Source organism: Mustela nivalis, assembly GCF_964662115.1.
Source record: "Mustela nivalis genome assembly, chromosome: 8".
In the NCBI taxonomy this organism is placed as follows: Eukaryota; Metazoa; Chordata; class Mammalia; order Carnivora; family Mustelidae; genus Mustela; species Mustela nivalis.
Window position 1 is genome coordinate 70755323 of NC_139027.1, and position 15756 is coordinate 70771078.

Genomic DNA, 15756 nt, shown 5'->3' on the forward strand with positions numbered 1-15756 from the left:
TGATAATAACTGTAGACATACTTGAGTTTGAATTTTGTCTTTGCTATTTGTGAAGACTAAATAACAACAACCTCATCGAGACTCCGTTTCCTTTCCTGTCAAACAGTGGTAACACCTACATCACAGAGTTGTTCCGAGGCTTAAGTTAGATAACATGTATGTGTCAGCGCAGCACAGAGCCTACCATATACTAATAATTCAGCAAAGGTAACAGTTGTTAACTCCATAAAATAAGAAAAGGAATTTAGGACTCGGAGTGAGAAGGCAGAGTAGCTACACTGAGCATCAGTTGACAATTATGTCATGTGAAAATGTATCTACTAAAGGTAAATCTGTGCAATATTTGGAGGGAAATTAGGAAGTGTGCTTTGATAACACAATATACTTAAGTAAAATAACACCATGAGCTCTTCAAAACCCTGACTTAACATGTAAATTGTAAAAAAATAGAACAAAACAAAAACAAAAAAACATGACCAGCAACTTCTGTCCGAGAACTGGAAGTAGGGCTGCAGTACTCACACATGCACACACATTCCTCACTACTTGACTTACAGTCCTGGTGCCATTTTTGTCTTCCAATAAATCAGGTTCTTCCTAACCTAGTTCCAGGCTTGAAGATTCTTTGGAATGAATCCTTTCGAATTTCATAGATTGGTTGTTGACCTTTCTATATGTTAAAAAGTGAAATGCATGTTAAGAAAACTGATTTTTTAAAAGATTTTATTTATTTATTTGACAGAGAGAGTCACAGGGAGAGAGGGAACGCAAGCAGGGGGAGTAGGAGAGGGAGAAGCAGACACCCTGCTGAGCAAGGAGCCCCATGCAGGGCTTGATCCCAGCATCCTGAGATCATGACCTGAGCCAAAGGCAGACACTTAATGATTGAGCCACCCAGGCACCCTAAGAAAAGTGATTTCTGAGTGTATGTATTCCTAGGTGTTTTAGTCATTGAGCAACCAGAAAAAGAAGATATTTTGCTATTGAAGAGTATAGTTGAGTAAAACTCAGGAATGGAGAGTACAATCTACATTTCAAAATATAGCTCTTCTGGCATTTTCTGGAATTTAATACATTTTGATGAAAAACAAGTCTCTCCTGGTTCCCTGGCTTTGAAGCTGATTTTCTCAATTATTGCCTAGATGGCTTTTCTTTTGCTTAACAATGATAAGAAGTTTGTCCTGACTGATAAGGCTCTTTTCAGCTTCCTTTCCAGTAGAAGCAGTCTTGAAAAGTACCGGAGAAACTTCTGCAACTATTCTGCTTATTTTGAGAAAAGAGCTCCAAATTAGCTCTCAACTATTTGTAGTGCTATGGGTGTCAGATGATGTAAATAAGAAAACCAAACTGGAGACTTTTAAGTTGGTTGACTTTAAATAACTTAGTGACTTAGTCATTAGAAATAAGTGGCTTATTACTTGGAGGCATAGGGAAAATAAATGCAGATATGATACTTGCATTGATATAAATTGGTCCCAATTTTCCTAAGCACAGGAGAAGTGATTTCTCGTTTCATGAGATAAATATCCTATTTCCTCGTTTTACTGAAGATGTTGAAGAGGCTGGAAGTTAGGGAAGTGTTGAGGGAATATGTAAGATCTCACTGCCAGTGTTTTGCCCACCTTTTTACTACCTCTGAAATCAGAGGTCTCTCACATTTCCTTAATGGTTAAATTCATCCCAGTCTACTCCTGAAATGGACTTACCCAAAATCTCTTCCTCTAATCAGTCAGAAAACATACATTCTGTAGCATGTGTGTGCAGTCTTCGTTAGATGTTAGAAGGTGAGGGAAGTGGTAGAAAAGACAGATAGAATTACAGGAAGCTATCAAAGGCCTAACTACACGGTCTGGAAGCAAAGAATCAACCCCACAGAAATGAAACATTTAAGTAAGTTTTCACAATGGTGTGGGCTCCCTACCAAAATGGACGTTGTCCTATATGGTCGAGGGAAGATGGGAATGAATGTAAGTTTCCTATAAATCCCCCCATACGTCTTCTTGATTCTGTTCTCGCAGCTTCCGGCCATTCTATCTCACCGTTTTCCTTCTTTACCATCAGTGGCTTTCCAGAGTTCAAAATAGAAACCTGGATCATTCTTCTCCTTTAAGTCTCAATTCAAATACCTTCTACTCTGAGAGCCTTTCTAAAGCCTCCTCATTATTATCTCTTAGTACCAAATTTTGTGTTGTCTTCTGTTACTGATTTTTTTTAAATTTTAAAATCATCTTGTTTTCTTATATTTTCTGTTATATTTTTAATACACTAATATAGACCCATGGTTGTCTTAAGTACCTTGATATCATCAACATCGAATATGGTGCATGGTAAATTGTTGTTACTCAATAAATATTTGTTGAAAAATTTTAGTTAGCTTTTCTACTTGGTTTTATCCCCCCCCCGCTCTGTTTTTCCCATCTTTATATATTAACCAATGGTAACAATTGACATGAATCTTTCATGTATCTTTCACCATGTTCCTATTAAAAACATATAAATATAGGGTTTGTTATTCTTTATTGACATATAGAAGTAGAAGTATGCTATATGAATTAAACTAGCTTTTCTGCTTTACTAATATATTATGGACATGTTTCAGGTTGACAGATTTGACTCTAATTCCTGTTTTCAATGCTCATAAAAGTCTAGACTATGGGTGTGCTGTAATTTATTCAACCGTAGCCTTGTTATCAAACTCTTAAGTTTTTACACTTTTTTCTTTTCGTCTCATAACATTATAGCAAACATTGTGTATTTATATATTTATATGCTGGTATCTTTAATTATGTAGACTATACTCCCCAAACTGAGGTTGTTTGATTAAAATATTTGTGTATTTTTTAACTTGTATCATTGTAAATTTTAAGCATATAATAAGTTAGAGGGCTGTTTAATGAGCTCACATGTACCCATCATCCATTGCAATTTAATCTTTTTAAAATTTTAGAAGGTATTATTAGATTACTTCCTAAAAATGATTGAAGAATTCATATTCTCACCAGCAGTATTGCCCATTTCCCAAATAAATATGTTTATCACATTATCACTTTTTTTATTCCTCTAGTTTTGTTAAAAAAAAAAAAACCCTTATTTTATTTTGACTTCTATTCTAATGAAATCAAGCATTTGGATCTTCTGTTCTCTGCTTGCCTGCGTGCATTTTTGTCCATTCTTCTTTTTTTTTTTTTTTTTTATTTATTTATTTGACAGATAGAGATTATAAGTAGGCAGAGAGGCAGGCAGAGAGAGAGAGGAGGAAGCAGGCTTCCCTGCTGAGCAGAGAGCCCGATGTGGGGCTCAATCCCAGGACCCTGGGATCATGACCTGAGCCGAAGGCAGCGGCTTAACCCACTGAGCCACCCAGGCGCCCCATTGTCCATTCTTATATGGATTGTTTGGTCTTCTTCATGTCACTTGATACACGCTCCTTGTATTTTAGAGATATTAACTCTTAGTGTGTTATATATGCTACACATATTTTTCCTCTCCTTTTCACTTGCATTTTCACTTGGTTAGTGGCTCCTTTTCCCAACAAAATGTTCCTTTTTATGAAGTCAGATATGCTGATCTCATCATGTTTGGCTTCATTGTATGGCCTATAATCTGTATGTTAAGTTTTATATCCACCTTCAAATTTCTTCTCACCCTCCCCCAACATTCACTGTGCTACAGCCATTCTGGTTTTTGTTAAGTTTCTGAAAAACAAACTTTCTTTCCACAAGATCATTACTCCTTATTCCTCCTGACTAGAAGACTCTTTTGTCCATTTTTCACTTGCCTAGTCTCCAAACCTTTTCCATGTGTCAGCATACATGTTACCAAGTCAAGTCTTTCTGACTCTCCAGTCTAAATCAGAAACCTTTGTTCTACTCCTGCATGGTATTACCCTTTTCTTTCATCACACATGCTCCAGCTGTTGCTTTAAGTTTAACTATATCATTCTGGTTTGGAATACTCAAGGTCCGTGATGGCATTTTCAAGTGTGTATGGTTATCCACTCTACCCCAAGGACCTAACACAGTCCTTCGGACATAACTCTGGTTCGCTATGTTTTAGTTGACAGAAGGAGTGAATATTCTTAAGAAACTTCATAAAAGATGGAGCCTTAAGCTAATTTTGAGGAATAAGTAGTATTGAGCCAGGCACGATGAGAAAGATCATATGAGTCAGGCTTGTAGGTAGAATTTTATTGACATGTGGAAACGAGGGACAGCAATAAAATTATGACTGCAGATTCCTTTGAGAGAAAGTGAAGACAAGTTTGAGTAGGTAGCTGTGGGCAGACCTTGAAGGTCTAATACTTCAGTAAATACCTTGACACTTTCAAGGGTTCTGATAAAACCTAATGGGCACAATGACCATGTTAAAGTTTATGAAGCCTGTGGATGACTAAGCTATAGAAGCACAGTTTACAAAGTATTTGGTGATCGAAGAGCAGGCTTCTGTAAATGCCATGATCCTCTGGCTTCTCCCAGAGATGAGGGAGAATGTGTGTGTTGCTCTATTAGTTTTCACTGTGACCAAAGTCATACAGGGTATGATTGTCCTTTGCCTTTTTAGTCCCATGTCTGTCATTTGAGGTAGTAGCTTGTCCTAGTTGGTGCTTCTTGTCCTCCAAGCACAGGATGAGTTTTTCTGAGGCTAGCATACCCTCCCATGTAGTTCTGAGATCTCTGGTGAAGATAATCTCTCAATTCCCCAGGGGTGTCCTCTGTACATCCCTTCACACAGGTGCCTTTGTGTCTTTGAAAGAGGAAAATGTTAGGCCAAGCAGCCACACAGGTAGCAAAGGCTTATTGATTTCCAGGTTCTTTCTGAATCAACGTTTTATTAGAAAGGCTAAGACATGTCAGACACGTCCTCCCTCAAGCCTTTTGTCTGACCTTGATGAGCAAACTTCTGAATATGCAAATCTTGGGTGGAGTTGATGGCAAGGGAAAATGGGAGGGATTTGAAACATCCAGCATTCATCACCTTTCAAAAAACTACAGTGTGAGTTGAAATTAGCACATGCATACAAATCTTTGCCTACCTGCTTTCCTTCAGCTGTGGCATTTAAACGTTCATCCTTTTGAGGGATTGCATCATGATTATTTCTTCTGACCCAGGTTGTGTTGAAGCACAGAGGCAGAAAAAATAATAAATTTTATTTTTCTGGAGATGAGGGACAAAACTGTGCTAATCTCAATTTACAAACACCCCAGGAGCCTACAATTCCAATTTTCTTTTCACAGTATTAATGAAATTGGGTACTGGAAAAATCAAATCTTCCCCCATAAATCTGAAACCATTTTCAAGACTAGCCTAGAATTATAATAATTTCTACATCTACTAAACACAGTACAGTGCTCTGTCCTAATGAGATCATTTTAGGCAGCTTTTTCCTACATGGGGTGGAGACAGAAATTTAAAATTGATCACTTTTACTTTATGATAAAACCAGAAAGACTGGTCAAAGACTTTTAGAAAAAATTTCAATAAATGCATCTTGCCAATAATTTTTCAAAAGGATATTGTAAGATAGGATATCTAACAATTCCAGGTGGAAGGATGATATATGTTGAGCATTATGGAGTTCTATAATCCTTTATATACCCCTCCTGATCCAAAATATATAGCTCATATTCTGTTTTTTTAATCATTTATCATTTTTTATCATTTTAATCAATTTTTATTATTTTATCATTATGATACCATTTTAAATTGGAAATCTCTTATATTTTTTCCTTTAAACTCAAAAGCAGAATTTTCATTGTCATCAGTATATAGTGAGATTCTTGCTTCATCCTTGATGTGATAGGGTCATGGTTGATGACATACCTCTACACAAACAGTCTATATTGAAGAAATAAAACCAACAATAAGAATTGCCTGGAAACTGTAATCTTACCCTACAAAGCTAAGTTTGGAAACAACATAAATATAATAAGGTTACAGTGAAAGAACAGCTCATCCAAGTATACAAAATAGTTTCATAAAAATGACAATTTGAGTGATAAAAAGAGCATCTGATAGCATGGTTATTGCTTTGGTGAACTCACCAATGGAAATATAAGGTCCCACCGCCCACCCAACCTTCCTTTTATGTGACAGGAATTAGTGCTTTAAACATCATTTCTCAGATAGTATTTTAAGAACATAAATCAAGAGCAGTTTTATTTTTTCGTAACAATATCTGATTGCTGTTTTTCCAGTCTCAGAAAGAATAACCAAAGGATACCAGACACTTTCCATTGCAGAGTGAAGCCTCTGGAAAAATTGGCTAATGTTCAAAAATTTACCTTCCAGAATGCATTGTTATTTTACAGCTTCAGTTGTAATTCATCTTGCTAAGTAAATGTGGGTTTTATATTCCCCATTTGCCTAAACTAAGGTTACGACTAGATACAATCTGACAGTGGCAAACTGATAAATACAGGCTCCAGTGAAAAGCGTAATGACATAATGTACACTACACATCCCCATCGACCTAACCAAAGTTTTTAAAATTCGTAACAGAAGAGCATTTTTTTGTGATAAAGTATATAATTTTATTCTGTAAACAAATTTAGAAGGTTAAATGATAAGGTAAGCCGTTCCAATATGAAACACAAAGAATATGTTCTAGTGAAACAATCACATTTAGACCTTTTGCTTTTTTGGGGTTTTTTTGTTTTTTGTTTTTTGTTTTTTTCTTTTTGCAGTAAAGACTCTTTTGTATCATGATTTGAAATTAGGAGCTTGGCAGTAGGTTTGAACACCTTGCTGACCCATTATGCTCTCTGAAGGCCATTTTCAAAGACAAGTCATGAGCTGGGAGAAGGCCACCCAGAAGAGGTAGAGAGGGGAAGAAGTAGAAGGGAGAGCAGAGAGGAGCAAAGGGTTTGGTGGCAGAGGGTCAGAGGAACTGGTGAGGAGAGAGACCTGCTACAAAAAGTCTCTTTTCTGTTCTCTGCCATAGCCTCATGTGTCACTTAAGCATGTTTGTTCCATGTGTTTTTAACTGGATCTAAATGAGTTCTTATTTGGGGATATGATGTTCTTTCACAGATGTAGTGCCAAAGACTGTCAAAAATAAAGAAAGAACATACATCAGGACAATTTCTCTTCCTGTTGTGGTAGTTTAAAATAACTATCTCAGCAAAGTTACAGATAAGCTAAAATTTTAAATATTTCATTTTTAAATTTTTGGGGGAAAGTACAAATGCATTTTTATTCTTTTTATATGACAAAGCATGGGGATGTGTCTTTTGCGCTGAACACTTTCCACAATGAATTATTATCTCATATGAATAAACTGGGTTAGGGTATAGTGTGGAACTATGTTAATTAGGGTCCTAGTACTTGAAAGACTGTGCCTGCCTAAATAATCACAGTATTAATCAGACAGTGAAAAACAAGGAAATACATAGAGCTGACGTACAGGATTCTTGATGAATCTGGGCCAAAGCAGACTATGTAGATGGCTTCTGAAAGAGACGTTAGATCTTACCAAATATTTGACAGAGATGAAGAGAGAATTAAAAATCAGTGCTTATCTGTCCTCTAAGATAGCACTGTTTATCATCTCTGGGTCCGAGGAATACTTTCACAGCCATTTATCTGAAAAGTAGCTTCTATGAAAGAGGCTATAACCCTTTTGACGGCTCTTTGTCCTTGCCGGTGCAGTCAGTATCTTCGGAATCATTTAGGCGGTATCAGAAGCATTCATACTGCCCTTCAGGTGTGTGGATGTGCTCCCCCCACAGGTAGCAGACCTTGTAGTTTATTTTATTCCAGGGGACTCTGAGGGTTACATGATGATGGGCATGAATGACACAGTAGGAAGATCATCTGTTGTTTTAGTGTTCATATAAATTGTGTATCATTCATGATGCTTTCCTACTTTATGAATCATTGAAATGGGGTATAAATGGGCACTTAGGATATTTCATCTACTCTTTTTCTTTCTCTCTCTCTCTCTTTTTTTTTTTTTTTTTTTGGTTTGTTTGTTTGTTTGTTTTGTTTTCCAACCTAAGCCTCGAATCAAAATACATGTATCACCCCCATAGCTGGATGCTTACTTGCCTGTTTTCAGTCAAGAGAAAGGACCCTTAGGTGCTCTGGCTTATTCATTACTCATCCCTGGCTCTGCTCAAGGTTTCCATTGACCTGGGCTCTCTGTACCTCTGGTCCATTTAGCTTAGTTTCACCCCAAAGTCTGCAAGCTTTTGACCATTGACGGACTTACCCCTAATGTGTATGTATTCCATTCTCTCAGCTCCCTCCTTGACTCTCTCTTACCTGTTTTGAAAGTGTTCTTATCACATGCTGGGACAGGGAAAGGTAGAGAGAGTGAAAGTAAACTGTAGTTCATTTGTTCGGTTTTTACCACTGCTGAGAAAACATATTTAGATTGTCCTATTTATTTAAAATGTCTTGATTTAGTGTATTATGGAGTGTGAAGGGAATGCAAAATTCTCAAGTGCATGAAACAAAAAAAAATGCATATGGATCTCTCTGATCAAATTCCCTTTTTTCTTATTGCTACAAAGGGTTAAGAGATGACTCTGTTTCCTTTTTGATATAAATTTTCACCAAATTATATAAGAAGGCATTTAACTTTTTTGGCAATTTCTACTATTCTCTACATTTAAATTAATATGACATTTCCTCAAAAGTTTTCCAGCAATCATCAAAATAAACCATTAATAAGTGAAACCACATGTATAATTTATAAATATCTTTAAATTTCTCTAGCCTTTTTTTTTTTTAAAAAGGATTTTATTTATTTATCTGAGAGAGAGAGAGTGGGGGAGAGCTGTAGGAATAGAGAGAGGGGGAGAGGACGAGTAGTCTTTGTGCTGAGCAGGGAGCCCAATGTGAGGCAGAATCCCAGGACCCTGAGATCATGACCTGAGCTGAAACCAAGAGTCAGAAGCTTAACCGACTGAGCCACCCAGACACCCCATATTTCTCTAGCCTTTTATTGCACACCTGGGAGAGATGTCTTTGGTGTATAAATACTTCTGATCTTAGCACAAAGGTTAAGAAAAATGTCACTGACCTTTAGATGTAAAGCAAAAACAGAAAAAAATCATTAAATAATCAGTGAGATATGGAAGCAACTATATATTGCAAACAGACCTATAATAATACCTGTGGTAGTTATTAATTTTTAAATGTGAATCAGGGGAAAAAAGGATAAGGTATTTCATCACTGGATTTTGACATTTTTTGGTCGGTTATTTTTAAAAAATGATACTTAGAATCTTTATTTACATGTGGGTTACAGAGATATTTTTAGTCCTTCATGTGACTTATGCAACATTTTGGCTGGAGTTGCAAAAAAAGGCGAGTATTTTCCTTAAATAGGAGGTGTTTATCAAATGCCTGTATGGCAAAATTGAGGTTTTGCTTTGGTCTTGCATCTCATTCTAATTTTAACATAAATTTGTTGCTGTGCTACTTACATGGTTGTTGTGAAAATATATCAGAAATATTAGCACAGATAAAAATAAGATTAAAATTATTGGATAAAATAGTCCATTTATGATACCAGTTCCTAGCTAGAAAAAAAAAAATGAACGTATATACTCTTAGTACAGAACATTTCAACCCTGCATTTCATTAAAAATCTCAAGTCTTCTTAGCATGAACTATCTGATTAGGGTTTTATATCCATTCTCTCCATTCTTCTCTGACAAAGTGAGATCATTATGAAAAATGTGTTTAAAATAAAGACATTCCATCAGGATGGGGGAGAAGATTTAAGTGCCATTTAAAGAAAACCCTTCCTTTAGTGTGAAGACACCATGTTAAAAGAGTGATCCACAAATGAGCAAGTAACAAGTTGTCCTTCAGTGAAAGTTCACAGCTGAGCTAATTGGCAGACCTGGGCAAAGATGGCTGTCTTTGAAAGAGCAGGCGCTGTCTTTGGTTAGTGAGGGAGGGACAGAGTTCCTGCAGTAGGTTCTATTCTTTTTAAGAGGAAATTAATTTCCTGTAATCAAATGCCGTGGTTTATAGTCTTTGTCTCCTTCAGAAGCAACAACAAGGCTTTTTATTCAACAACATTACATGGGCTTTTGTAAACTCAGCAGTGACACTGCATTGAAATGTTTCACCTGATACATTTTACAGATCCAGAACACAGGGTATTGCTGCTTTGAGCCTGAGAACTGTTACTTTGTCAGTGGCTCTATGTGTAAGGCTTTATTCCGGGAAGGAAAGGAAAGTGACAGCAAAACACTCCCCCATGATGCAGAAGAAATCTTGGTGATGTTTGAAAAATGGCATTATAAAGCAGTACAGAGCTATAGCTGGTAAATGACTACCAATATTTAATAGGAACTTTTGTAGAAATATTAAAAATAGCTACTAAATGATATTTAATAATAGTAAAAAACAGTTTTAGTCTTGAACTGTTCAACTTCTGTATAAACACATACCCATTTATATACACATACCTATATGTCTGATATGTATACAATCTTTAATTCATTCTGTATAATTTGCAAAAAATATTTTGAAAATTACAGCATTTTTAATTCACTATACCTGAAAAGTAATTTTTTTTTTCTGTAAGACAAAGGAGAAAACAGAGATTCAGAGAAAGAAAACACAATCCATAGAGAAATAGTGACCTGAGAGTCAAAGATAGGATAGATTTTTATCTCTGTACAGTTCTTATTTTAAAAATCCCCACCAAAAAAGTTAATTTTGTAAAGAAAAAGAGTTTCTCCCTGCCCCCCAGCTCCTATTCACAATTAAATCCCAGGACTTTTTCTCTTCATCTTTCATCACTTTCAGTGCCTGACTATGCCCTGGAGAAGACATTAATGAACCCTGTAATCCATTTCTTATATCCATGGAAGAGCTTTATTTATACTTGGGAAAGACTTGAAGGAGAATTTTGCCGGTTGAAGAAAAGTAGGCTAGCCAGTCCTTTATTCATTATTATCTATTAAGTACTGAATTTTGACTTATACTCAATTTAGAAAGTCTGTAAAACTGAGAAAAAAGAATTTTCCTACTTCGCCTTCCCAAATTTAGTTTTGGTGGCCACCCAACCACTGCTAATGGATCAGCGATGCATATATACTTATATGAATAAATAAACCTCCAAAACTATTCAGTTTTTTTTTAGTTTGTAAAGATGTGACTAAAATCATGCTTTTACAAATGAGTGAGAGAAGTCTTCAGAATGCCTGGATTATCCTGTTGTTCAATACCATATTCATTAGTGTAGGAAGCGATATGATTTCTAAAGTAATACTAAGTTCACCTATCATAATTCGGAGTCTAGAGTTAACCCTAGTGTTCTGCATGAACATCAATTTGATTGCTAAATTAATACTCTCTGATATTATAAGATAGTATCACTATAATTTTATTTACCATGTTGGCTTTATGATTTTTCACCTGACACATCAACGTGACCCTTAAGATCTACATGCAGCTTATTTGGGGCTGCACTTACAAAATCTTGTTAACAAAACTGATCTGTGATAAAGAACAGATGGAGACAAATCTCTCCCCAAGTCCTTTGATTCATAGTCCCTAGTTTTTAGTGACCACAAGGCATAGGGATTGCTACCTTTAGCAGCAGTAGACTTTTCCTAAAGCAGTAGGTGTTATTTCATTAGGCATGGAAATAGATGGTGAATGTTAATATAGCTCTCGGGAGTTCAGTGAACTCAGTAGTCACGCTGTTTTTCTCACCCTCTTTCCTACAGCTAACCCAACCCGAGCAGGCGGGAGAGAGCCATATCCAGGTTCAGCGGAAGTGATCCGAGAGTCCAGCAGCACCACGGGCATGGTGGTGGGGATAGTAGCTGCTGCCGCCCTGTGCATCCTCATCCTCCTCTATGCCATGTACAAGTACAGGAACCGGGATGAAGGCTCATACCATGTGGACGAGAGTCGAAACTACATCAGTAACTCAGCACAGTCCAATGGGGCTGTCGTAAAGGAGAAACAACCCAGCAGTGCGAAAAGCGCCAACAAAAATAAGAAAAACAAGGATAAAGAGTATTACGTCTGATCCCAAGATCTTAAAAAGACCCTTGTATAGAAATAGTCTTCATTTTATCTGAGACATAATATAAACTTATTTACTTTCCTTTTTATGAAGCACATACAAAAGAAGACAGGGAATGCAATCAGGAAGGAAAGACTGTTTTTAAAAAATAAAAAGTATCTCATGCTCTTGTTTCTCCAAAAAAGAAAGGAAAAAAAAAAAAAAAAAACAGGGGCCAATAAATTCCCTAACATCCACAGTGTTTTCATTTACTCTGCCTGTCTTTATGTTGCTGGAACATTCCTAAAAGACAGTGATGACCGCACGCATTCATAAAGCAAAGGAGTATTACAACATCAAGGCACAACACAAAAACACAACACACACCACAAAAAAAAAAAAAAAAAAAAAAAAAAAAAGAAGCTACCTATGATCCTGGATTTAGCCAAAGTGCTAGCGCTTTCCTGAGAAGTCAGTTAGTCTGATTGCCAGAGAAGACTGTGTCATTTTGAATGACCCAACCTGCAAACCTTTGGGTTTGCCACCTGGCGCAACTGGAGCGGTGGTTGGAACTTGCATTTGAAACAAAGTGCTGGCTTTTTTGAAGACTCGTGTAGGAACACATTCAAAAAGCCCCTTTCTGGTTGTGAGGGAAAAAAGTCTGGAGGCCTTATTTTCAACAATGTGAAATATAAGGCACATTTCACACTAAAATTTCAAAATAAACAAAAAACCAAGAGGGTATAGATGCAATCATTGGGAAATTTTCATGCACGCTTAATATGTTATTACATATGTTTATATAAAATCCATCTCTGTGTGCTTTCTGGACTGTGATAAGTGACGTTTTATAGCCTGTTGTATAGAAAATGCAAAATATATCTCTGCTCTTCAGCCATTTTTGGTAAATTCAATGTTATAAGTGTTGCTAAGTATAGGGAGTTTTACGACATCAGAGCAACAATTATTTCAGGTTTTTTTTTTTTTTTTTTGCCACCATTATAAATTGCCACAGTTACTTACTTTTTTAAAAAAAATTACAATGTAGTGTTTATTCTAAGGAAGATATGTATGAATGTATATAAAAAGACTCAGCTACTTTTTTTTTTCTAACATGTACAGCTTTCATTCTGTTGCAATTAAGTTTTAGTATTTGTATGAAGGTGTGAATTAGAAGGTAAAATATATACATATGTATTTATAATCTTCTTTTCTCCCCCCAATACTCACATTTCCACATACTTTTATCATTTACGATCACACACACGCACACACATACACACACGCACACACACACAACCAATCCAGAGGAATCCATCAGATATGATGGAAAACCCGAGCATATATGTAACAGCAAATGTTTACTGACAAATTGAAAAGCAGGAAGGAAGGAAGATAGTTGTGCCAAGGTATTGATGACAAATGGGGTGATTTGCTTCATTGAGATCGTGTTCTCAAGAAACCCTGAGAATATTTTAGTCCCTAATGAAATGGAACCTTTTCTTATCAAATAGAATATCACTGGTATATTGCTGCATGAATATGAACCATTATGTAAGGGAGGTTACGGAAGCAAAATTGGTTAATCTACACCTTAACCCTGGCTGCTGCAATTAAATACTTTGTTTCCAATAAAATATTATATATATATATGTATACATATATATATATATATATATATATATAGTCTCTGAACCTGATATGCATGATGAACACTTTGGAAAGTAAACATTTTCTCAACTAAGGAAGTATTTTCAGTAATTTTTGATTCTGTATTACTATCCATCTAAAAAAATCATTATTTGTTGATTATTGACCATATTTTAACTTCTCTGGTTTTACGTATATACCATTAAATATAGTTTTAGTTTAACACACATTAAGTAATAGAAAAGTATAGATTATACACTTGTTTTGCATATTGTATCAATGATGTTCATAGCAATAAATTATTAATATGAGCAGGCAATGCAAAGGAAAGGCATTATTAGATTGGAAGGTGATGCCTCAGTAAAAATTGGTCGCATTACTTTAAAATCTCCTAAATGGATGTTATTAGATTTCATAAAAGAGAATACCTTTACAATTAGCTTTAATCAGCAAAGGCAAAAAAAATGCAAAACATCTTTTGTGATACTTTAGATGATGAAAAAAGCCAAGAAGTGGCCTGGATTTCAGACATACAGCACCTTAGAAATATGTATAATTTATAGCAAATCACCACTATCTATGGTTGCCAAGTAATTGTGGTGTGTGAAAAGTCTTAAAGTCTTTTCATGACCCAGAAAGTAGAGGTTTAAAACTAAAATTTAGTATCCATATCTTGTATTTCAGATTTTCTTCTTCTTTTTTTTAAGTTGCTAGCTTCAAGAATTCATGTCTTTTTTTTTTTTTTTCCTCTCATTCAGTCTTACTCAGGGAAAGCCAGTGAAATAAGAAGGTAAATATGAAACCACTAATTTACATCTTGAAGATTTAAAAAGAAACAGTTGCTTTTCCATATGATCTACTGAACTTGAACGAGTTTCCATCTGGAAAGATTCCAAAATCTGATAGAAAATAAATAATGGTATTTTTAAGCAGTATATCTATGAAGAATGTTGTTTGGGATTGATTTCATTGTTTCTTTCCAGCATAAATTTTAAAATTTCATGCAATGATGCAATCTAATATTGTCAGTAAAAATACTTCTAATGTTATTGGCCTACAAAAAATCTAGCATTTTTTTCTTTTTTTCTTCTTTCTTTCTTTGTGAATGGAGAAAGAAAAGAGAGGAACATGAGCTAGAGAGAAAAAAAAGACATGAATAAGATCCTAAATATCTTCATACCAAATGTATCCGGGTTCCATGAATAGTTTGCAGTCAACAGGATTTCACACTACCTGGCATAAATTTGATTACATGTCTAGACTGTAACTTTTCTGATTGAGTATGCTTCTTTTTTATCCATGTAATGTGTTGCCTTTAAAAACAAACAAACAAACAAACAGACACAAATACTACAATAATGTGTGAGGTGGTCAGTCCCCAAGACATCAAAGGAAGGCCACATAACCCTACCCTTCTAGTACTTTGTGTGATTGGGTATTTAAGGGTTTTGTTTTGATTTTTCTGTTGCAAGGCCAATTTATCCATTATTGGAAATGCTAAGCAAGTGGAATTTACTGTTTTGTTAATAAAATATTTCTTAATACAACTGTGGATTTATTGATTTAAAAATATATATATATATTTGCGGCACCATTTTGGGACAAAGTGGCCCCGTAAGGAAGACTGAGTTTGAAAGGAAAACCTGCCCTTTAGACAAGCAAGGGAAGAATACTGCCTCTATTTTTCTGGAGCTTAACATTCATTAAATAAATCTACATTCATAGACTTAAAGATACAGGCATGAATTGTACTTTTGTTTTATCTGTTCATCTTGCTGCCCAGGAAACTGCAAACTCATAAAAAGTAATTAAGAACAACATGAAGATGCTGATTTCATACATACAATTTTCTCTATAAAAAGCAGAATAATTCAAGTAAATCTGTGATTAAACTCCAATACTATCATTTACTAGCTACGAGTTACCTCATTTCTCTCACTTTTTGCATTAGTAAATTAAGGGTAGGGCACCTGGGTGGCTCAGTTGGTTAAGCAACTGCCCGTTGGCTCAGGTCATGATCCTGGAGTCCCGATCAAGTCCCACATCAGGCTCCCTGCCCAGCAGGGAGTCTGCTGTTCTCCCTCTGACCCTCCCCCTTCTTGTGCTCTCTCTCTAATTCTCTCTCT

General features: G+C 35.7%; 1 protein-coding gene across 37 annotated transcripts in view; it reads left to right on the forward strand.

The window, feature by feature from the left end:
• NRXN1 (neurexin 1) overlaps positions 1 to 15177 on the forward strand; it is a 1174729-nt gene extending 1159552 nt beyond the window's left edge. For all 37 annotated transcript variants that reach the window (XM_082745351.1, XM_082745353.1, XM_082745378.1 and 34 more), the window contains one exon: positions 11697 to 15177. In XM_082745351.1, the coding sequence (XP_082601477.1) occupies positions 11697 to 12004 (308 nt within the window). In that variant the 3' untranslated portion in view covers positions 12005 to 15177. The remainder of the gene's footprint in view (positions 1 to 11696) is intronic.
• Positions 15178 to 15756: the final 579 nt, after the last annotated feature.